At 47.2% G+C, this 23,177-nt stretch overlaps 6 protein-coding genes across 6 annotated transcripts; 3 read left to right on the top strand and 3 right to left on the bottom strand.

The window, feature by feature from the left end:
- Positions 1 to 48: 48 nt before the first annotated feature.
- F4822DRAFT_188206 (AdoMet-dependent rRNA methyltransferase spb-1) lies at positions 49 to 2,913 on the top strand. Its single transcript, XM_051453516.1, has 3 exons — positions 49 to 327; positions 382 to 2,164; positions 2,221 to 2,913. Exons 1-3 carry the CDS (start codon positions 160 to 162, stop codon positions 2,769 to 2,771), a joined length of 2,502 nt encoding a protein of 833 aa, XP_051317297.1. The 5' UTR covers positions 49 to 159; the 3' UTR covers positions 2,772 to 2,913.
- On the bottom strand, positions 2,914 to 4,497 carry F4822DRAFT_188203 (Ebp2-domain-containing protein). The gene is made up of 2 exons (XM_051453515.1): positions 3,484 to 4,497; positions 2,914 to 3,411 (listed from the first exon to the last, which is right to left on the bottom strand). Exons 1-2 carry the CDS (start codon positions 4,451 to 4,453, stop codon positions 3,056 to 3,058), a joined length of 1,326 nt encoding a protein of 441 aa, XP_051317296.1. The 5' UTR covers positions 4,454 to 4,497; the 3' UTR covers positions 2,914 to 3,055.
- A 6,575-nt stretch (positions 4,498 to 11,072) lies between these two features.
- On the bottom strand, positions 11,073 to 17,596 carry F4822DRAFT_188151 (uncharacterized protein). Its single transcript, XM_051453514.1, has 7 exons — positions 16,960 to 17,596; positions 16,688 to 16,907; positions 14,455 to 16,627; positions 14,208 to 14,393; positions 14,046 to 14,146; positions 13,237 to 13,994; positions 11,073 to 13,181 (listed from the first exon to the last, which is right to left on the bottom strand). The coding sequence occupies exons 1-7, from the start codon at positions 17,094 to 17,096 to the stop codon at positions 11,243 to 11,245; spliced, it is 5,514 nt and encodes a 1,837-aa protein (XP_051317295.1). The 5' UTR covers positions 17,097 to 17,596; the 3' UTR covers positions 11,073 to 11,242.
- A 201-nt stretch (positions 17,597 to 17,797) lies between these two features.
- F4822DRAFT_188130 (uncharacterized protein) lies at positions 17,798 to 19,538 on the top strand. The gene is made up of 3 exons (XM_051453513.1): positions 17,798 to 18,325; positions 18,410 to 18,415; positions 18,574 to 19,538. Exons 1-3 carry the CDS (start codon positions 18,271 to 18,273, stop codon positions 19,362 to 19,364), a joined length of 852 nt encoding a protein of 283 aa, XP_051317294.1. The 5' UTR covers positions 17,798 to 18,270; the 3' UTR covers positions 19,365 to 19,538.
- On the top strand, positions 19,539 to 20,463 carry F4822DRAFT_188111 (uncharacterized protein). Its single transcript, XM_051453512.1, has 2 exons — positions 19,539 to 19,955; positions 20,012 to 20,463. Exons 1-2 carry the CDS (start codon positions 19,712 to 19,714, stop codon positions 20,254 to 20,256), a joined length of 489 nt encoding a protein of 162 aa, XP_051317293.1. The 5' UTR covers positions 19,539 to 19,711; the 3' UTR covers positions 20,257 to 20,463.
- A 9-nt stretch (positions 20,464 to 20,472) lies between these two features.
- Positions 20,473 to 21,378, bottom strand: F4822DRAFT_188091 (cyanate hydratase). The gene is made up of 2 exons (XM_051453511.1): positions 21,139 to 21,378; positions 20,473 to 21,081 (listed from the first exon to the last, which is right to left on the bottom strand). The coding sequence occupies exons 1-2, from the start codon at positions 21,169 to 21,171 to the stop codon at positions 20,671 to 20,673; spliced, it is 444 nt and encodes a 147-aa protein (XP_051317292.1). The 5' UTR covers positions 21,172 to 21,378; the 3' UTR covers positions 20,473 to 20,670.
- Positions 21,379 to 23,177: the final 1,799 nt, after the last annotated feature.

Here is a 23,177-nt window from a genome sequence, read left to right as displayed (position 1 = left end):
GCTTATCGTCTCTAACAATTCCTTAAAAATTTCAAAGGCGCCGAATCTGCCACTTTCAATGCGGGACACTTGAAGAATTCATCCATTGCGACGCCGTGAATACTCCCATCCAACCTCTTTAACCCTCCCTTTGGCCAAGCGGAGGCCAACTGAAACGTCATGGCGATTCAGAAGAAACACGGAAAAGGTCGTCTTGACAAATGGTATAAGTTGGCCAAAGAGAAGGGTTACCGAGCCAGAGCCGCCTTCAAGTTAATTCAACTGAACAAGAAATATGGCTTCCTCGAGAAGAGCAAGGTCCTTCTAGATCTTTGCGCTGCTCCTGGAGTATGTATATCTATTCTCCAAAATAGTATTCATTAACTAATACATATCATATAGTCATGGTGTCAAGTCGCAGCAGAGGCCATGCCGGCCAACAGTCTAATCGTTGGAGTTGATCTCTCCCCGATCAAGCCTATCCCAAAGGTCATAACCTTCCAAAGCGATATTACCACCGATAAATGCCGCGCGACAATAAGACAACATTTGAAGACATGGAAGGCCGATACTGTACTTCACGATGGTGCTCCCAACGTTGGTACTGCTTGGGTTCAGGATTCCTTCAACCAAGCTGAACTAGCCCTTCAATCCATGAAACTGGCAACGGAATTTCTAGTTGAGGGTGGTACATTTGTCACTAAGGTCTTCCGATCGAAAGAATACAACAAACTTCTCTGGGTTTTCAACCAATTATTCACCAAGGTTGAGTCCACGAAACCTCCATCCTCTCGAAATGTTTCCGCCGAAATCTTCGTCGTATGTCGCGGTTACAAGGCCCCCAAACATCTCGATCCGAAGTTCCTTGATCCTAGATCAGTATTTGCCGAACTCGCAGATAGTGCTCCAAATAACGAGGCCAAGGTCTTCAAGCCCGAAGTCAAGAAGCGAAAGAGAGGTGGTTACGAGGAGGGCGATTATACTCAATTCAAAGAGATACCTGCTAGTCAGTTCATTGAGACCATCGATCCTATAGCGATACTCGGCAGTTACAACAAGCTTTCTTTTGAGCAACCACGAAACGGCGATGTGGCGCTTGCTGCCTTGGACAAAATGCCTGATACGAACGAGGAAATCAGAACGTGCTGTGCGGACTTGAAGGTATTAGGCCGCAGAGAATTCAAACTTTTGCTCAAATGGAGATTGAAAGCCCGAGAAGCCTTTGGATTACCGACGAAGAAAACCACGAAACCCGTTGTACCCGAAGAGGTTGCTGAAGTTGAATCCATGGACGAGGAACTAAAAATCCAAGAAGAGCTTCAAGCGTTAAAGGATAAAGATAGTGCTAAGAAGAAGCGCGAGCGGCGAAAAGAGAACGAGAAGAAACAGAGGGAAATTGTGCGCATGCAATTACATATGGTTGCTCCAATGGATATCGGTATGGAACAGGCTGGCCCTGCTGGCAATGACTCCATGTTTGCATTGAAACCTATCGACAAGCATGGTGCAGTCAATAAGATTGTGAAGGGAAAGATGGCTATGATAAGTGAAGCGGATGCCAAGAAAGACCGAGATAGCGGTATCGGATCTTCTGGTGACACAGATGAAGAAGACGATGACGAAGAAGATCGGCTAGAGCGTGAGCTTGACGGCATGTATGATCAATACAGAGAACGGAAAGCAGAATCGGACGCGAAATATCGAGCAAAGAAGGCCAGACAAGAACATGACGATGGCGAATGGGAAGGGTTATCAGCCGACGAACAACAATCTAGCGATGATGGGGAGCTAGAAGAGGATAGTAGCGACGAAGAATCCGATGAAGATTCAGCTCCCTCCAAGCCACTGCTCACCGATTTAGATAACCAACCTGGGGGGTCCAACGGCCTTTCGAAACGTGCTACCAACTTCTTTGGTCAGGACATATTCAAAGACATAACAGGCATTCTCGATGAACCAATGCCCGATGCGGATGAAGTTGATGTGGATGAAGAATCCGATGCCGGTGAACCAATGGTTGTGGTAAATGAGACTACAAAAGCAAAGAAGGAAAAACCAAAGAAGAGTAAAGCCGAAAAGCTTCCTGAACCTGAGGATGATAATCGCAACGGTTTCGAAGTCGTCAAGCAAGATCAAGAAGATGACTGGGAGGACCAAGATAAACGCCTCCCAGATGGAAGACTCGGTAAGTACCATTATCCCCAATTACTTCGTAACAACTCATACTAATAATGACAATAGATATCGACATCATCACAGCCGAAGCCATGACTCTTGCACACCAGCTCGCCACAGGCCAAAAATCCAACTACGACGTTATCGACGATGGATTCAACAAGCACGCCTTCCGCGACCGCGATGGTTTACCCGACTGGTTCGTCGACGACGAGGGTCGACACGACAAACCCCAAAAGCCCATCACTAAAGCCGCGGCCGCCGCCATCAAAGAAAAGACACGTGCCCTGAACGCACGCCCCATCAAGAAGGTCCGTGAAGCCAAGGCTAGGAAGAAGTTCAAGGCTGCCCAGAAACTCGAGAAACTACGCAAGAAATCCGATCTCCTGGCTGCTGAGGAAGGAATGACGGAGAAAGAGAAGGCGGATAGTATATCGAAGTTGTTAGCAAAGGCTGCGAAGAAGAAACCCAAGGCACCGGCGAAATTGGTTGTCGCTAAGGGCTTGAATAGGGGTATTAAGGGTAGGCCGAAGGGTGTTAAGGGTCGGTATAAGATCGTGGATCCTAGGATGAAGAAGGAACTTAGGGCGCAGAAAAGGATTGCGAAAAGGAAGTAGAGGATGGTACATATAAAACGTTTGGGTTCAATTATACGGGTAGAAAAAAAGAGTACCAGTCTGAGGTTGACTGGTTTGGATTTTTAAAAATCATATACCCTCAACAACGAAGAATTAATTGAACATGTTGTGATGTGTGGAAATAAGCCTTGATTTATGTGTAAACCTCGTCTATACGCGACAATGTACGACGAGGATTCCTGTAATATACTTGGTATCTTTATGATAATTCTAGAACCTGATTTTTATTGCGCAGTACGAACCAACCCTTTTCTTACACTTGATCACCGCTTCCCAGCGCCAGCATTCCGTCTACTCTTCCCCAACCTCGGGCTTTTCACCGGCCGTCCCTTGCCCTTTCCACCCACACCAGCACCGCCAGACTTCATGCGACGCGGATTAAAACCACTTAAATCACCTGAACTAGCTGCATCACCGGATTTAGCATTCCGTTTACGTCCACCAAATCCGTATTTGTCATTCTTCTTCTGGCGCTTTGCGTTAGGGGCTGAGCTGCGCTCTCCGTCTTTTCCGCGTGAGAAGGCTTTGCGCGCGTTGTGCTTGTTGAGTTCGTCGTCGACGCCGACGTCGAAGAGGTCTGCTTCGCGGGCGCCGATGTCGCCGGAGGATTCTTGACGTTCTAGAGTAGTATTGCATTAGTATGGAGTAGTAGGAAACGGGAATTGGTGTGAATAGGGAATGAGTGACTTACTCCTCTTCAATGTCTTGATCTTGTCAAGGGTCTCGCGCTTAGCCTTTTGTCGCTCTTGGAGCTTGGCGACTTGTACTTGCTTGCCGAATTTCTTCAGGTCGCGCAGTTTACGGGCTTCGGTGGCGGCTTTTTTGTTGCTGGCTTCTTCGATGAGCTTAGCCTTGACCTTCTCCATGTGTCCGTCGTCCTTGACCATCTCGGCGAAGTAATCGGTAGGTCGTGAGAATGGCACACCCTCAGCCTTTAGCAGGGCGCGCGCACGTTTCGCGGCTTCTAGGCTTTGCGCGTAGAAGGCGAGTTCACGCTTGAGGTCATCTTGGATGTCCTCAATGCTATCGGCTGTCGGCTCGACACCAACGATGGTCTGGTGTGTGGCGAAGGGAACGGACTTGTCGGTGGGTATTTGTATTCGGCTGAGGGATGCGAGGAGAGCGGAGGTGTTGTTGATGGTAAGACGGGAGTGCGGGACGAGATCTTCTCTATCCTCGTCAGGTAGGTCTTCAAGATCGGACATGGGTATATCCTCTTCATCTTCGTCCTCATCCTCTTCTTCGTCAACATCCTTTTTGCTCTTCTTGTTTCCATTTGTGGCGGCGTTCTTGGCCTTCAGCGCAGATTTTCGCGGGCGCTCTATCTTTTCCTCGAGATCTATCGAAGAATCTGAGTCGTCGCTGTCATCTACGGCTTCGAAGTCGATAGCGTCTTCTCCTTCCTCATCTTCGTCGCTGTCCTCTTCGGCTTCATAGTCTATGAGTGCGCCGCCTTCAATTTCGTCCTCATCTTCTTCGTCGACACCCTCCCAATCGCTGTCGTCCTCATCGGCAGCATCTGCTTTGGAAGCCCCACCACGCTTGCCTTCGTTTTCTTGTTGCTTCTTAACCCTTTCCTTATGCTTCTTCTTTTCCTTCAATTTCTTGAAGTCAACTCCTTTCTCTGCCGCGAGGGCAACTTTCAGCTTGCTTTTGCCCATTGTTGCGAATGCGATTGAGTTTGTATGGAGCTGGTGAACGAAGCGTGAAGCGTGAACTTTTTCAATTGATAATTGATAAGAACTTTTTTTTCTGCCAATCGGCTCTGAACTGTGGCTGGTTGCTTTTGTGGCTGATAAGGGCGGTGAGTGCAGTCTGAAGACTTCGGTCCACCCTGATCGGCTTGGCCAATCAACGTTCACAGGCTCCCCCCTTTTCATTTGCTTTTTCCTGTACTACCCACCCCTAAGTAAAAGCAATAATTCCCACTGTGAAGACACCCTCGCCTTTCCTACCCTCTAAAGTTACCACATTAGCCCCAATCATGTTTGGGATCATGTACAATCGATATCTAATTCAATTAGAATCCGAGGTCGTGACCTTAATCAATTGAGCTTTGCCATCATGTTTAGTCAAATATATTGCTACGAGAATCGCCAAGATTGTGCGAGATAATCTAGAATTATAGGATTCGTCTAATTGTGTCGTCATCTTGTGTCTTCGAAGCGATTTTAGTAGGGCGCGACTCGTCATGACCTCAATTGAAATGTCCATGATGTAAGCCATTGACAGATATTTCCATACAGTTCGAGGTATTTGTGTTGAAAAACAGTATCGCAAGAATTTATAGCCACTAAAGATATATAGTCAGTCAAATAATAAATATGCCGAATCCAGGAACAATTGACCAGAATCGCGAGCTTCTCGCCAACCTGAAACAGGACGAAAGCAATGCTTATCGTTTTGATGAGTCACAAGCGACGAAGGAACATATCGCTGGCAAGTAACTCCAAATTCAATCAAAACCCGCATTACCAACTCATCATTTTATAGGAGCTACGGGAAAACTGGCCTCAGCAATCGCCCAACACCAAGGGGAATCAGATCTTAGCAAGGCAGGCATGGGTATATCACGGCAGATCAATCCAAGTGGCGGCGACGTAGACCGCGATGCCATTCAGGAGTCACTTCATGCACGGGCAGATGCCAAGATTACGCAGCAGTTCGGAGAGAATCCCGAACGCATAGCAGATGGTAGCGAGGCTAGTCGCCTACAGAGCGCAGCTGAGCAATACGATCTTGCGCGCGAGGGGAGGCAGAAGAAGGAACAGCATAAGTTGGGCTAGGGAGTAATTGGGTCCACTATGTAAAGTTCCTAAACTAAGTACCTAGGAAATATCAGAACCCTAGAACTCCAAACCCAAGCGAATAAGTACGCCGCGATTCATTCCTCGGCCGATCTCGAGGCCGTGGTCCATTCATCCGCCATCACAGTCCCCCAGTCTCTGTCCTTGTCTGTCGCAATATGTTGTTCCCGTGATCTTACCTTTCGGATCGCCGCCGAACTTAAATACTCTGACGGCGGCAAGGCTTCTCGACAGGAACCTCGATGACAATATCAACCGTCTCAAAGGGTTCAACATAAGTGGGGGAGGGATGGCATTTGCCACAGTCGGGACACTTGCCGTTCTTGACACGGTACGCGCGGAGCTCCTCGTTTATGGTGTCGGTCGGCTTGTATGGGCAAACGGTCCCGTGGTGCTTACGGCGACGACGCGGGTCCGCTGGGTTTGCAATGTTAGTAATTTGGTGTTATGAATGGGTTGGGAGTGCTAGAATAAATACGCACCCATGAGTTCCTCCCACGAAATGACCACCTCGTGGTCCTCGCCGTCGTGGTTGAAGTGGACTGAAATATCAACAGGATCGCCGATTTTATGCGTGTAGCAGTAACGGCGTACGGCGCTCTGGTCGGCAGATTCTGGTGTTCTGTTAGTGGTTGTATATTGAGTGGTTTATAGATGTTAGAGCCTTACCGTCCTCTCCACCGGAGCCCTTCTTCTCTACCTGAACCTTCTTCTCCTGAGCCGCCTTAGACGCCTGACGGGTGTTGCCTGAGGGTGCCATTACGAATATGTCAGGGCGATGGACGAGTTGGTTACCTAGGTATGGTTATGTTGAGGCTACTGATCAGTTACTTTAATTACCGAAGAGGGAGTGTCCAAGTCTGGATTGAAAGATGAAACAGAGAGGAATCAAGACCTGAGAAAGTTGACAGAAGGCAACTATTTATCTAAAAGCATAAAGGATCAATGCGTTCAACTGGCTAAATGAGGATTTTTCTTAGGCAGCCTTCCATAACAGTGTCTTCCTAATTCTACAGTGAAAACTATCCAACGTTTTCATGTCGATTGCAAAAACAAATTCACATGTGGTTGTTGCTCAGGTCACATCAATTAAACTGGTAGAGCATTGGCCCATGTACCTAGTTCTTTTCAAGATATCCATCACAATCACGGATAAGGATCATGGGCCACTACCCTAAGATCTACTGAATACGCACACAACATTTTAAATCGGAAGGTAATAAGACACAGTGGATAGAGTCAATTTATCTAGGCAATAGGAAGTATCAGTCTAAGTACCTAGAAAATGCCCAGAGCACGATCTCAATCCCATATCATTTCCACCATCACAGCATGCTGTCATCCCCCATTTTCATTCCACCATCCTCGTAGGCGTTAAACCAACCAGCGACCGTCGGAGCCCTAAGACACCTCGGCATTAGGATTGATATCCGCAGTGTCGCGAAAATCGCCGCGGCGACGAGGAGGGTCAGCCACGATAACATTGGTACCGCAGCAAGGACACACGTATTGATCACGGATATTCAGGCCGTGATCGCCCTTTGGACTCTCCGGCGCAGACTTCTCGGCCTGGCGGGTGGATGGACCTAGATTATTCGTCAGCAAGACGTTTACAGTGGTGTTTTTAGTAAATTGAGATTACGTACAGTTGACTCGCTCGGTCGGAGTGGTGACTCGGGGATCCAGTTTCTCGAGATTGTTGCGCCGAGCCTCGACCCGTAGGGAGGAGCCCGCGGTGGATTTGGAACCACCAGTGTTTTGGGGATGAGCCTCAGGCTTGGTGGGAGGCCTGGTGGGAGGCTGGGAGGGACCGGTCGCTGGTGTCCTATTAGCAATACTATATCGAGAGTTGTCTGGTATCTAGAGCCTTACCCTTGTTCATCTTCGTTGTTATGAAAGAATGAATAATGCTCAATTTTTGTTGGTGGATTGTTTTGATTTTCACTGGAGGATAAGCCGAAGTCTGGACTGGAAGATGAAAAAGATGGAAAGGGTGGAAGTAGGCGGGTATATATATAAAAGCATAGTGGATCAGGGCACTTGGCTGATCAGGGGGGGGCCTCAGTTTGCCGTAGGAGCGTCTTCCTAATTACTTGGTCAAAGTTCGTTTTTGTGTTGAGTTATAGAAATTTTTTTTTTTTTGTACATCTCTAGTTCGGATGAAACCGATCGATCGAATAGAACCTGCTCAAATATCTACCTGTTATTTGCAGGGTATCCGTTAGATTGCTAGAAACATACCAAGTATTAATATGAACCTACGAACTTATGGCGGATTCGCAGCCATTTAAAGCAGGTGCTCTACGCGGAGGAATACTGTTTTCTAGTATAATAGCAAAATTTACAAACAAACACCAAATTAGTCACACGAAAACATCCATTCTAATACGTTAGATAAAGGAAGTGCAAGGGGCAAATAGTATTCCGGAGGAAACTTGCGTATCTACCTAGTTACAGTGGCAGAATTCATGTCAATCTCAAGCCTTCCATTATTCGGCAAATAAACCCATCTTTCAGTGCTAAGCATTAATCCCTAATGAAGTCGACCTTTCCCAATGACCATATCGTATGACTAGCTTACTCATCATCATCCTTCTTCTGCTGCTTCTTTGTCTCAGACTCAAGAGGGGAAGCCTGGCGCTTCTTCGTATTCTTGGCAACGTCGGAGGCAGAGTTGTCGGCGCTCGGGACGCGTCGACGAAGGTTATGTCCGCCGTACATCTCGGTAGACGGCGTGGCAGCGGGACGAAGTTGGGCAGCGGGTCTGGCGTTCTTCTGCTCGGTGGTGGCTAAGGAAAATATTTGTTAGACGATAAAATTCTTTGGAGTATGGGTTGTAAAGGAATCGCGAGATTTTACTTACCTTCGGCCTCGGCAGTGGAAAGCTGAGGAGCGGGAGCGGAAGAGGTAGAATTGTCATCGTCCTTGTCGCGTCCAGGCTGATCCTGTTGGTTGGTGGAAGACGTGTCCGACGGAACCGGTGATGCTTCCTTGGGGGATTCGTCTCCGAATTCTTCAGGAGTCAGTCTCGCGGGTAGCGATGCAGCTCGGTTGCTCTGAGAGCGTCCTCGCGCGGCCTGATAACGAGGCATGTATCTGTAGCGAACCATCGTGGAGAAAGTATTGGATTCAACGGGGAAAATAGAAGGTGGTGTCATTTGATATGAGATGACACTCGAAAAGAGTGGCTTTTTAGAATTAGAAGTCGGGGGGAAAGAATCACAGGTTGGCAGCGGCCATCTATTTATTTACTGGGAGAAAAAATTGGATCCGCTTGAGCGACGTCGTAGTTGACGATGTACCTAAGGCGGCACTGACCGGGGATGATTGCCTAGAGTTGAAACGCACCTAGGCATGGGCGGGGGTAGAAAGGCCAATGTGTTTGGTCACGATGTTTCGCGGCAGACCGTCGAACGGGGGTACATGCGCGTGGGTGAGGCAGCTTCCTCCAAACAGTGAGAGCTTTTCATGGTATGGGGTTTGTACTAGGTTCCTCGACTCGTCACGATCCTTCAATTGGTGTTATGTACGTTGAGAATAAAAATTTTAGAATCTATTGAATCTTACATATAATCATGAACCTGCGAGTCATTATGGTTAACGGCGACTCACACCTAAGTAACAGCATCCAGAAGGTCATTCAAAGTAATAAAGTCTCGTAAGAAGAATTAAAGTGGTCCAGTGGCAGGCTTAGGACATGATAAACAAAGCACTACTTACTACTTCATAGAAGTTAGGTTAGGGAGTCGTCGTAGGAGATATTTACATCATTTTTCCCTGTGAAATTGGCTTCTTAAGACATAAAAGATTACATGGGAATTTTAAATCAGAGCCTTTAAGATGTCCAATTACTATTCAGGGGTAACAAGCCTCGCTATATCCTCCAACGTGGGTATCAATCCGAACCTATGCAAATTGGAAAGCAACCATATGAACCTGAACTCCTAGCTTTACGCATCTCCCGTACCTCCTCGTCATCTATGCTATGGGTTCCCAAGCCATCCCGTTCCACCACATTAACTCCTCGTCCGGCGCTAAGTCAACCGTCACATCGGGAGGATGCTGGGGCTTCTTTCCTATCTTCGTGGATTCTTCACCACCCTCAAGGCGCTTGCGCTTTCGGATTGTAGGCCTGTGCTCCGGTGACAGTGGCTCCACAGTCGGCGAACGAAGCTTACCCAAGGACACGCCTAAAACACGATTAGCTATCAATCGAGATCTAGTAGAATATTATAGACTCAAACTTACCTGCTCTTTGTAAAATGGGTGGGTCTGGCTGCGGCTCATCTGAAGCGCGTCCGATACTCGTGGAACGGGGCGATACCGGGGGGCTGATGGACACAGATGATCCGGAATTCCAGTTGACATGGCGGAATGGCACGGCTGTGAAAAGCCCTAGTGGCTCTTCCACGTATTCTGGAGCCGCCTTTTCGGCTGCCTTGTTCTGAGGGGCGCGCTTCTTAGTCGCTTTTCCGGTACGCTTCTTCGGCGGCATCCCGTTGAGTTGTTGAATAAAGGGTACCGCTCTGGTATAGCGCGAAGTGTGAGATGTTGAGAGACCTAGAGTGTACGTTTGAAAATTTGTTTGAAAAAGTAGTATTGGCGTGGGAAAGAAAAAAATAACTGGTGGAATGAAATGAAACGTATGTGACTCTGAAGAGGAACTTACCTTTATTGATAGGATGGATAGGAAATATCGATGGAAGTTGAGACGATGGAGGTCTGATGATGTTCTCTTTCCACAACTCGTGAGCTGCTCGATAGGGAGTTGGTATGGCGAGAGGTTCTCCGTTACATATTCTGGCAATGAAAAGAGTGTAGGGGGGAGAGACGGGAAGAGATTGAGAGAAGACGAGAAACGTAGATGAAATGTCCAGACGAAAAAAAGTTGTTTAAATGCACTAGGTATGTAGCTGGGTTGTTGCTTCGTGCTATGCAGCATTTCTTTAGTTTACCTCTTAATTGTACTAAGTTCTATCGTGGAACGAGGTAGTTTCTGGGTCAATTTCAAGTTGAGCACCTTGGTGAGCCCACATGATTGGTCATTCAACGACGACTTCCTTTAATACTGTGCTCTTAGGAATTTAAGTTGAGGTTTATCGGTGGATGGACCAACTCAAGATCAGTGGTGGGTCTCTTATGTGGTGTTGAGGTGGCAGTAGCTTTGCAAACTTTTGTTTGATAATTCAGGGGTTGGCTCTTCCACAAGATAACCTAGGGTTATTCTCCTTATCTCTATGCAAGAGCTATCCTGGATGTTGCCGTTAATACACTCAAAAGGAACTCTATAAAATTAATTTTCTCGTTGGGGGCGTCGGTTTGTAACTTTACTCTAGTAACCCTCGCGTTATATGGCAGTGGCGGCTATCAGATTGCCTTTCGGTGAACGACGACTAAACCGTACCATAGCAGAAACTACATGGCAAGGACGGGCAACCTAAGGATTACTCCCACAAGAAGAAAGGATACTGAATATTGTTAACCATCTGATTTATTTTCCTAAATTCAAGATTTATCGAGGGGATTTCATACATGCCAATTCCTATCAATCCCCCCTCCCCCCAAATGAATATTGTACACATTATTTTCCATTACCAAAACTCCAAGCGCTTGCTATCCTTATTTAAATCATTGATTGATGGCCTATTTTCTGTTGAACATGCCATTCCCCATAATCTTCGCCTTGTCGAAGGTATTCTTCACCCCACCAGTAAAGAAAGACGACCTCTGTGGCTTAAGCTCTGGTCGTGGCTGATCCCATTCGGACCCTCCGTACATGTTATCAGCATGTTGCTGTCCGGAAGGGCTACCATAATACCCCTGATGCTGTTGCCAGTCTTGCGGCTGATATGCTTGGCCCTGATACGCTTGCACGGTGTTTGGCTGCTGCTGCTGTTGTTGCTTCTGGGATTGACTGTATGCGTCTGGGTTATATGGCGTGTACGACTGTTGCTGTTGTTGAGTAGGTTGCTGGTTTGCTGGCTGCTGGTATTGAGTCGTACCACTATAATTCGAGCCGTCATATAACGAACTGCTACTCTGATACTGAGACGAGCTTTGATATTGTGTTGTTGATAGTGATGACTGGCTTTGCGAATACGAATGTGTTTTCTGGTAGGCTTCGAAAGATTGAGAGGATGTGGCCTGACTTTGGAGACCTTGGTATTGCGGATTTTGATATCCTTGAGGTTGTTGTGGCGCGGCATTTTGGTCTGGTCGGTATGCTGCTATTGTCTGCTCGGGGGCTGGCGGCGCTTGGAAACGTCCGTTGGATGATTCTGATGGCTTTGGAGATGGCGTTTGGCTGTAGCGAGCTTGGTTACTATAGGAAGGACTTGGAGCTGGTTTCCTTTTGATGTATCCTTGGGTAGGTAGCTCGACAGGCTGTGATACGGGAGGGGATGGGTTTTGTATTGCCTCCTGGGGCCATTGCGCGACTTCCGTGTGATGAGAAGCTTGGATATCGGAATAACTGCTGGATTGATAGGACGAGCGTTCGGGTTCGGTGGATATTGTCGATGTGACTTTGCTCGTAATCCCATTCCACATTGCTGCTTGATTAGCTAAGGCCGACTTCAGCTGTTCGGACATATGGCCTAAGGAAGAGTGTTCGTGGTCGTCGGTATCAGCCCCGTGGATGCTGTTTTCAGTCGTATGGGACTCGGAGTCGGATTTATCGTCATCATCAGGAGAACTTTCGGTCTCGTCGTGGTCCTCGCTATCCTGTCCCTCTGCGGAATGGTGGGATGGGGTGTCAGCTCTTTCTTCGAATCTTGGGGTTGTTGGCTCGTCATCGTAGCTAAGCGCTTGCTGCTTGCTGAATGCCTCGCGAACAACACTAGTGACTGCATAGTTACCAGAGTCCATAGCAGTCTTGAGCGATTCCAATAGCACGGAGACTCGATTGACTAGAACGGTGATCACTTCCGAATTCTCGTCGTTATCACTCCCAAGCGCCGCTTGCAGGGCATTTAGGCCATTTTGATTCGAGTGCGTGATGTCTGCTCCTTTATCGAGTAAGAAGGTCACGACCTCTGAATCGCCTCTTCCGGCAGCCACAATAAGAGGTGTATCTCCATCGTGGTCCGGGAGATTGATATTGGCGCCAGCGTTCAGGAGTAATTCCAGCGATGGAGTTGGCAGGTAAGCGGAGGCACTAATGAGCGGCGTAGTTGATGATTCCCGTCCACCATTTACATCTAGATCTGCTTTTGCCTTGACCAATTGTTCGAGTATATCCGCTTCAGAGCGCATCGCGGCCGCAAGAATTGGAGGAGCGTCGGGACCTCCACCGAGGTTGGGGTTCGCACCGTGTTCGAGGAGTAGCGTGACTATATCAGCCTTGCCCGCTTCACATGCACCTTGGAGAGCAGTGCCTGGCTTGAAATTGTCGTTATCAGTGAAAGCGTTCACATCAGCACCACGCTTCAATAATTCCTCAACAACGTCATAATGACCTTCGCTGGCAGCTGTCTGGATCGCCCATCCCTCAGGTGCGTTTACGTCGGCACCAGCCTCAAGAAGTATTTGGATAATTTCCATCGTGCCGTCGTAAGCAGCAGCTGTGAGAGCATTTCCGTACCTATAACCTAGTTAGCGCTCATCTAACTTGCAATGCCTTCCCATGGTTTACTTACTCATCTCCGGTAGCATTGGGATTCGCTCCGAATTTCTCTAGAAGTATCTTAACAGTGGATTCCTTTTCGCGATCGGTAGCGTCGTAGAGGGATTTGTCGAGGGTTTCCCTGCTAATCGATCCATCCGTGTATTTCCAGATCACCTCGAGAAGATTATCTTGAATTTCGGTGCCTGTTGCGGCTTTGTAGAAGATATCGTCGCAATTGAGCCCGGCACGCTTCTCTAGAAGAATCACGCCGATATCCCAATTACCCTCCTCAGCTGCTGCTTTAAGCGCTTTCTGGAAGTATTCTTGGCTGTGCTCAAATTCGAGTAATTTATTGAAGACCTCAATTCGCCCTGCCTCCGCAGATTTGACGAAAGCTTTGCTGTACTCCTCAGGTGGTAACTTGTCGGCATATTTTTCAATCAGGTACTCGAACATAGAAATGTCGGATAGTAACGCGGCTAGGGCTAAGGGCGCATCGATATCATCGCGGTCTAAGGTTAACGCAACGCCGTGTTCGACAAGCAATTCGACACACGCTCGGTTGCCTGACGAGATAGCGGCATTCACTACGGGACCAATCTCATTAGCCGTGGCGTTAGCGTTCGCTCCTCTTAAGAGTAGCTTTTTCATAACCTCGACGTGACCTCCGAAAGCAGCCATGTGTAGGGGTGTCTGTTCTTGGATTTCCTCGGCATCGTCAATTACAGCACCTTTATCGAGGAGCACTTCAACGATCTTGGGGCGTCCGAAGTAGGCAGCGAAATGCAACTATAAATGATTAATTATGTTAAAAATACCCCCGAGTCCATTATAACTTACCGGTGTATTTATCAAGGAATCACGTATCTTGATCTGTTCCTCGTAGCCGTTTCGAATCAGCGCCGCGACGAGTTCTCTAAAACCGACGGAGGCAGCAATGTCTGTGCTCGTAAGTTAGCGATTATACTATGTTCCAGGTTGGTTATGGGAATAAAGACGTACGTAATCCGTTTAACGTCTTGTACTCGAACCCCTCGAAAGTATTAGTCATGCGACAATATTCCACGAGCCAGCGATGTCGTATAATTGAATCGGGTTTCCAGAATTCATCCTCTAGACTCAAGTCTTCAGCAATCTCCCGCGTAGCCTTACTGGCGTGGCGAAGCCAGTACTTGACTGTGTACGGCACTGTCACACGAAGTTAGCAACTACCCGTCCAATATTTCAGCCACCCGGAGTCCGGACTTACTAGCACGGTCGCGGAGTATCTCAGCTTCAGGATCTTCGTCTTGTTCTTCGCTGTCGTCATCATCGTCACTATCCCATTCGCTCCCACTTTCTTCCTCGGAATCTTCATCAGACACGGTGGTTTGGTTATCCTCACCGTCCTCATCTTCGTTTTCGCTGTGCTCGGACCCTTCGTCATCTTCCTTCTTCTCTTCCTCGGGTTCGGCCTTAGGAAAGTTGAAGCTCTCGTTGACATGCGAAAACGATCTGAGTGCGAGAACACCATGTTGCCATTTCTTCTCCTCGTTTGAAATGCCGAGAAGTTGTTTGGCGTTCTCAAGGAGATGGTTCTTGACCACAACATTCATGAAACTGATCGTATTGCTTGGTTTCCTAATAACCAGAAGTGGCTTGCACATTTCCACGAACCTCCGCAGATCGGCTTTTTCCTCTTCGGTGGAGCAGAGACCAGCAAGGATGCCCAATTCCGCCTCGGTGGGATCTTCGTAGGTAAGGACGAGAGCGCGCAACATTTCCTTGATTTTCTCGACATCTGCTTCATTGGCTTTGAATATTTGGATCCATGCATTGTTCAAAAGTGTCGTTAGATCTTGGGGCATCTTCTCAAGTACGCGACGCACTTTAAGATCGCTCTCTGATTGCGGAAGCTCCTGAAGTTGGACGCATGTAATATCGATCCATTGCGTATTTTGCGCGCGTTTTCCGATAAGACTGCTTGCGAAATACGACAGTGCCTTGTTGTATTTCTTTTCCTTTTCAAGCGATGTGACTTGTTCCTTGGCACGTTTTCGTAGCGCCATTTGGACTTGGTCTCCATACTTCTCATCCTCGAGGTCGACGAGACGAACACCGTCTATCTTGAGCGCCTCTCCGATATTGTGGGCTTCTCGGCTTGTGATCATCCACCTTGTTGGCACTCGTTTCGTGTCGACGTTGTTGGTGTTTATGTTTTGGAGTTCGGCATTCAAATACCTCATCAACTTGATGGTAGAATCTGAATCTTCGGGAAGGACATGTAAGTTGTTTAAAACGAAGATAACCTTACTGCCGATGTATTCGTCTGTAAGCATGTCCTGAATGGTCTGCCACAGATTCTCAACAGTAACCTGAGCTTGCGCCTTATTACCCTCGCCTTTTTTCTTGGCAAAAAGCTTAGCATAGGAAGCAAGAGCCTCTTGTTGGTCAATCAACTGCGTGACAAGACTTCTGAGGACATCTTCGGCCGTCGAATAATCTGTCGTCGGGTCGCAAAAGAAATATGCAAGTAGGATTGGTCCTCTACCAGTATCTTTTTCCTTGATTCTGTCGATCTCGTCGATAGCGGCCAAGGATGCACTAGTTTTACCTCTTCCCTCAGGACCTCTGATCCATAAACAATCGGCAGAACGAATTGTGGGAGACTCATCACCTCCTTCGGGGTCATATAACCATTCTTTGTACTCTGCTTCCTTCGTAATCCAGGATGATAGTGCAAATGTTTGCGCTAGAGCCTTGCGCTTTTTATAAACCTGCACGCTGTCTAAAGACTCCATAATGCCGTTGATCATTGCCCGATCAATGTCACGGACGGAGTTGAGACGGTTCTTGACTGCGAGTTGAGCACCGTGAATGATTCTCTTTATCGGATCTTTGACGAATTGATTCCATGCATCATCTTTTGGGCCGTGGAACTTAACGAGACCGCGGTGGTTGCGTGCTAATCCTTGCTCCTCAACACCTGGGAGTGTCGCAGAGTCACGGCTGACAAACTCGGCGTATGATTTTGGGATTAATGATTTGCTCAAGCCGAAGAGACTAGGTAAACCGGCCATTTTGGAAAAGTCGGTATCCTGCTCCTCGTAGAAGCACATTAACTCAATCTTAGGGTTCAACTTCCCAACAAGTCGCATAAATTCGTGCTTCAACTCACGAAGTCCCTCGTCGCCAGGCTTCATTAAGTCTAATAGTTTTGAAGATGTAGCAGTACCCGCCTTCTCGGCGAAGTACGCATACATGGCAGCTGCTGAAGCAACAGGCGCTCCGTTGAAAGGCGTGCCGAAAAAGATAGCTGCCGCGATAGCTTCAAACATAACTCGGAACTTGTCCCGGCGGGAATCTGCGATTGTGATTGCTTTCGCAATTACCAGGCCACCCATACTATGGCCGATAAAAACGATGGGACGTCGTTCTACACCCTGTCGCCGCCGTGTTAGTATTCGACACACCGCAATTGGAACTGTTTACGATCTGCTTACCTCTCTTTTACTTCTTAGTCCATTCAATAGCGTCATCGCGATAGCACCCATAAACTGCTTCACTTTAAGAGAGCCTGTCCACGCAGATTCGTACATGTATAGTAAGATACGCGCCCGCGGGAAATCTCTCACTAATCCATCTGTAGTCCAGTTGAAGCCGGTGCTCTCGGATTTCCAACTTTCCTCCGGGTTCGCGCCCAAACCTGGCACAAAGACAATGCTAGCGAAAGTCAGAATAGGCAAATTGAAGTAAGGTGTCTCCTCGAACTCACTCAATTTCCGGCTCGAAATTCGCCTTGTCGAGCGGATAAAGCTCCTTGACTCCTTGCTGAACAACATCGTAGTCTTTCCTCCGTTTCGCGGGCCCTTGACCAGGCTTCCGCGTCGTCGCAGTGCGCTGTAGAGACATTTTGGCGCAACTGTTTGACCAGAGACGCTTCAACGAAGCTCAAGTCAGAGCCGCCCCGCGATGGGGCAGCCTAGATTATATTACATTGTGAAGGATGATCCCAATATCGTCCCAAAGCTGCCTAAGTAACGGAACGGCCCCCAACGCTTAGACCCGTCCAGACTAGGTAGGTTAAAAAAGTCCATGAAGAACGAATTGGATGACGCGAGCGGATTTCATTTCGAGTGCGGCTGATCGCTTCGTTGCAGGTCTTGCAGGCATGAGGCAGTCCGTCAGCACTAAAATGCTAGCTAGATCATTCAAGCCTTACAAGGCCTGTCTAGCTTCTCTCTTAGGTTGCGATACTACCTCGCTATAGTAGTGTATTCTCACTTCGTAGCTGATTAATGATATAGACTAAGCTGCCCAGACATTTCTGAGCTAATACCCCTTGCTATAGAGAAGAGAGAAGGGTAAGAGATACTATTTCAGGAATCTCATTCTCCGCACCTTACGATCTGTGCTACACACCATCATAAAATGAGTAATGGGTCGTCCCGTGACCGAAGCGAAAAGAATACTCCGTAGACGAGGCTTGCAGGTCCTGCATTAGCAGGCCGTGTTTTAGAACGAATACGGTGGAAATCCCCGGTTCTAAAAATCCAAGCGCTGCAGACAGCGTTGCACCCGATGATTATTAATAGCTAATAGCCCTTGTTCGACCCGCGATCATACCTTAGGTAATTAAATAATTACCTGTTGGCCCCCAACCACCCCTTGTAAAGCCAAACCCCCTGTTCTACCTCTTTTCAAAATGGAGGCTCGACTAGTAGAGCTGAAGACATGCATGGCAGCGTATTGCGCGCGTATAAACAATTCCCATATTAGCGGCTGACGAGCCGATCTTACGATGAATAAAATGAAATTTCCGTTCCATATTCACAATTCAATTTCCTAAATGAGTGTGCGAACGCCTTCGAACCGAATTCAGAAACCCCTCAAAATACTTAGTTGATCGCCTGGGTTGATTTGTTGGCGATGGCTCCCACTCTTCCCTTCAGGACTCGCGTGATAGAAGAAAGACCGAATTTCAGCGATTTACTCCCGGCATCACAGCGCATTGGCGATAATATTTTCATTCCTCGACTGGAGCCAGCCTTCCTCGCGAAAGAACTCTATGTAGACAAGTTAAACAATGTCCAAGATTGGCTCTGGGTATGCGGTCGCCCGATGCCCCCTCGACATTTACGGTATGTACACCACGAGATGTGTCGCCAAAACCTGCGCATCGCATGATGATTTCTCCCTGAGCCTTTGGTAACCATACTAACTAGTCTATAGTAAGTGTTTATACTTAATTCATTGCTTAGACATAGTTTTCATGACAAGATAAACTGGTGTATGAGGATAACCCAATGAAAAAAAGAGGAGAAATATCATGACTTCAAAAAGCAAAGACTCGTACATGTACGACACCAAACAAACTAACCTCTGATAGACCACCAAGTCCTAATGTCAAGAGAGATCGCCATCACCGAACTCCCAGAACTCCATCTCGTATGGTCAAAGAATCGCATCTTTCTAAAACCAATCCCGTTATACCTACTCGACCCAGATTTCTGGATGGCCCACATCATCCACGATCTCAAACTAGCTGATTGCGCGCGGGGCTTCCTCTTCTCCTACACGGCACTCATTGCATACGAGAGCGACTTCCGCCTAGCGAAGACCAGTGGACTGCTGCCTAAGGAAGTTACTTGGGAAGATTGGAAGAATCTTAGTACGGAAATATTGCAGAATCACGAGTATGCGTCTGTCAATCAAAGATACTGGTACGGCGAGCTTCGTTTGAGCCGACTGAACAAGATATATCGGCTGCGGAAGGGGGCTATGCGCGGCTATTCCTCAGTTTCCTCTTACGCTTTTTACGCCGATTTAATCAGCGACAACTTTGCCACCCTAGCCACGATACTCGGTTATGTGGTCATAGTGTTGACGGCGATGCAAGTCGGTCTTGGGGTAGAAAGACTACAAGAAGACGAGTCATTCCAGAACGTAAGCTACGGATTCACGGTATTTTCGATCATCGCGCCGTTGGCAGCTGGTATCGGCATTCTGTTTGTTGTTCTGATTATGTTTCTTAACAATTACATTGCCACGAGGAATTACGAGCGGGACAGGTTTCGGGAAATTGGCGTTGAGCCGTTTTGGAGACGGGACTCTGCAAAGCATGCAACACCCTCGTCTGTTAAAAGAGAGTTGGCGAACCCGAATCAACGAGATGTATGATGTACGGTTATGGATATTTAATGATAATCAATCCCAAGCTGGGATGCCTACATGTTTGCTTATCATAACTACCACTCTTAAGACAACAAACGCAAACTTGGTTATATTAAAGACGTCCGAGTTTAATTAAGCCATATGTCGAGAATGGTATTCCCTATTCAGAGCAGTCCTTAATTCTGCACTATTTGCGAGACAGACAGACCCATCTCTAACCGCCAGAGGATGGGCCAAACGAGCACCGGTCAGCAATATAAATATTATTAAACGAAACATAGCTTCGGCTACTCCGTCAGCACTATTCGCATCATCTCATTCAAAAGACTTATAAACAATATCTTCTCTTAACAATGTTATCACTAATCACTCTTCTCCTTCCCCTCTCTCCCCTCGCCGCACGCGCACCAAGTAGTCTCTATCCTATCAAGACAAGGGCATCAAACCTCCCCACCTTTTCTCTCGATTGGAACGACCAACAGCTTTGCGGTAGTCACACCTACGGGGTCTACGACAACCTCGATGGCGGCCGCGCCCGATTAACTGATTGCGAAGAAATTGCCCAATGGGCTTACGATAACACCGGTTCATGGACGGGTAAGGGAGTCGAGTGCCGCCATAACGTACAACTCTTCTAATCCCGTATTTCACAGTACCGCAAAGCCTTTACAGCAATTATGCTGCGCTGTATACGGCACAGACCTGCGTCCTATGGGTCAAAACCAACAGCAGTGCTACGACAGTTGGAAACGCCGATATTTATCATTTTATAAATGATGTGATTAACGGCACGGACAGCGATCACCTTTCGCAGCGGGGCTCGATGGCGGGTTGCGGCGGGAACTACAATTCCTCGAGTGTAGACCTCATTTTGAGCACTGGGTTCATTGGAGAGTGAGAAGGTTCGCCGGTCCATGTTAGATAACTTGGCAAGTTCACCAAAAGACGCTTCTTGGAGGCAATGGTTACAAGTAAGGGATAGGGCGAGAAAATTTTATACATAATAAGGTAATTCCGGAGGGAAAGTGGCATTATTGATACCAAGATTGCTATTTTTCTTCAAATGTACATGTCCTTATTCAACGATGCAGCCGCTTTTCCCAACTCAACAAACGTAGTGCAGAATACCATCCGTTTAGAATCGAGTGTACGGTAGCCTATCCAACATTAGTCACAAAAATACACGAAAACAGCAGAATGTCTCATAAAGGAAGACTTACCACTTTCCTCGGAGTGTAATATTGACCCAACTGCCATCTCATTAGCATCAGAACCCACAATACCCACCAACACACCAAGGAAGGGCAACAACTCACGTAACACCATCATTATCAACCTCCTTCTCAACCTTCGACGAAAACGCAATCGCGCTCATAATCCCATCGCCAAACTTCTCATTCAGAACAGCCTTAAACGCATACCCATAATTCTGCACGATCTCGTACAACCGATAAATGAGGGGTTCTACGGGTGGCATCGGTCCAGCGCGTCCACGGTCGGGAATCACATTCATCGAAGTCTCGACGACATCTTTAAGTCCTAGTATGTTGGCTAGTTTTTCGATGTCTTGCGCGGAGGCTTGCGCTTGTCCGTAGAATATCGCGGCGACGGCGACTTCGCTGCGTCCTAGTTCCTTTGCGATGGACTCGAAGGTTAGACCGCGCTTGGTTTTGGCGTCGAAGAGTAACTTTGAGTAGGGGGGGAGTCGGTCAACGATCGTCGACTAAAGATATGTTAGTTAGTAGGTATTATTAAGCCGATGGAAACCCGTGGTACTCACATCGAGGGTAGCGAGTCTTGGTTGTTCAGCCATTTTCACGATGAGTTTCTGATATACTCGCTTTATGAGATTATGTTGTATTCGATGTCTTTTTCTAGAATCAGATCTCAGGAAATAGGCTTTTTATTTACGAGCCGATGAGGAGTCATAAGAGACTATGAAGAGGTACGTAATAGCAACCCCGCGCCAGAGCTGTTAGTTAGCTCTAAAAGCCGTCATTGTGTGCCAACAGCTCGGCACGGGGATAAGCCGGGATCTCGGAGTTCTAATTCGAGGTGAGTTCCCGCATATAATAAATCCACCGACCCGGAATTTCCGATCGCAGTTCAAAAGCCGTCGATGTTGGTTTCTTCAGATTTCGGGCGGGGCCGATGTGTAATTATTTGCGGCTCAGTAAGGCCGAGGAGATGTGCATCACCACGCTGTCGTTTACAAATGACTGCGCCGTAGAGTATTAAATATTATGTTGGTCCTATGTAGGTGCTGTTCTAACTAAATTTATTTATTACTAATGATTGAAATAACTTTTTGCTGTGCGATGCTATTCACATTTTGAAATATTTCGCAGCCGTAGCTCCGGCGGTGGTTGCTGTCGTACGAGCTTATGGGGGAACAAGCTGTCCTATTTGACTACACGAGTAGCAAACCACCGCGATAGCGTAGTTTGGTGATGATTCAGTTTGAAAGTTATCAAAAATGACCAAGCACCCTTATTGTACCTGGTTGTGTTCTCTTTGTTGTTGATGATGAGACTGAAGACCACGTACAGACGTCTTTGTCTCTACCGGAAGCAGCTGACTCCTAAATATGATTAGTGCGATAGACAATCATGAATTATCATCGTAGCTGCTATTTGCTATTATTTTATCATGTTGTGTTGTAGCTTTTTATATCTGCCTTCTAGAGCCCCTGTTTTAAGTTGCTATTGGCCATTCGGGTTGGGATATTATAGGGAGGTTTTCGTAATAGATCAACATAATGAGTTCACCTCAGCGTGCGACAATCCACTTCTCCTATCCATTAATAATTGCTAATAACGGTGCTGTTTAGTGCGGCCATTCATACGATATAGGCAAGCGGACTTAAACGAGACGTTTTATAACGCTCGAGAGACATACCACCGAACTAGAAACTTCTTCCAGGAAAATGCGAGGTCAATAGCATATAGAAGGGTCTTGGGATTCGGTAGTTCAGGGATAGCGACACTATGGACCGAGATAGACCGGGCTTTCCGACCTGTACAAGACTTCGCTGTCAAAGCTCCGGTTGACGAAAATGACCAATATTTCCGAATGGAAGTATTATGGATGTTGGTAAGCGCTATCAATTTATTCAGTATAATGCGAAATGAGTGGTGCTGATAGTCAGTGTCAGGAAACTTTTGCAGCCGCCGAACATTTCGTCCAACTCCGATGGCCGTCCGAGGAAGTTCTCGAGGATATATACAATAGCCCCGATTTGGATGACGGTTCGGCGAATTTAATGATAATGGAATACTTCGAAAGATGTGAATTAAACGAGTTATTAGTACGCGTGAATGAGTCGATGTCGTACAACCAATCGCTTCCCGATCATGAGAAGAAACTAGAATTCGTACCACAACGCGTCCTGTGGAGATTATTCCTCTGCCGTAAGCACATAGAGACGCCGTTATGATGGGCGATCTTGCTGATAAAATATTAGTTGCTAGAGCTTGTATAGGAATGGCCTATCCACCGCCCCAGCATAACAATGTGCCGGAAGTGTACAGAGAAGTTATTCAGGATGGAGAAAACCCCCGACCGATTATTCATTTCGATATGCACCCTTTTAATAGTATTACTCCCATCATAAATGTGACAATGTCCATGCTAACCGTATGTAGTATTCATAGACAACCCCTTTAATACAATCGACGACATACCAGAACATGGGCTGATCCCACGATTTAAGGTGAGGTTTGACTGGGACCTAAAAAAAGGGAATCTTCGTGCTGATGTTGTTATTAGCTGGCGGACTTCGGACTCACACAGGAATGGGATGAAGGAGTGAGTCTACCA

Source organism: Hypoxylon trugodes, assembly GCF_022578975.1.
Source record: "Hypoxylon trugodes strain CBS 135444 unplaced genomic scaffold F4822scaffold_3, whole genome shotgun sequence".
NCBI lineage: Eukaryota > Fungi > Ascomycota > Sordariomycetes > Xylariales > Hypoxylaceae > Hypoxylon > Hypoxylon trugodes.
The sequence above is the reverse complement of the archived record's forward strand: the minus strand, read 5'-3'. Positions and strand labels throughout refer to the sequence as shown.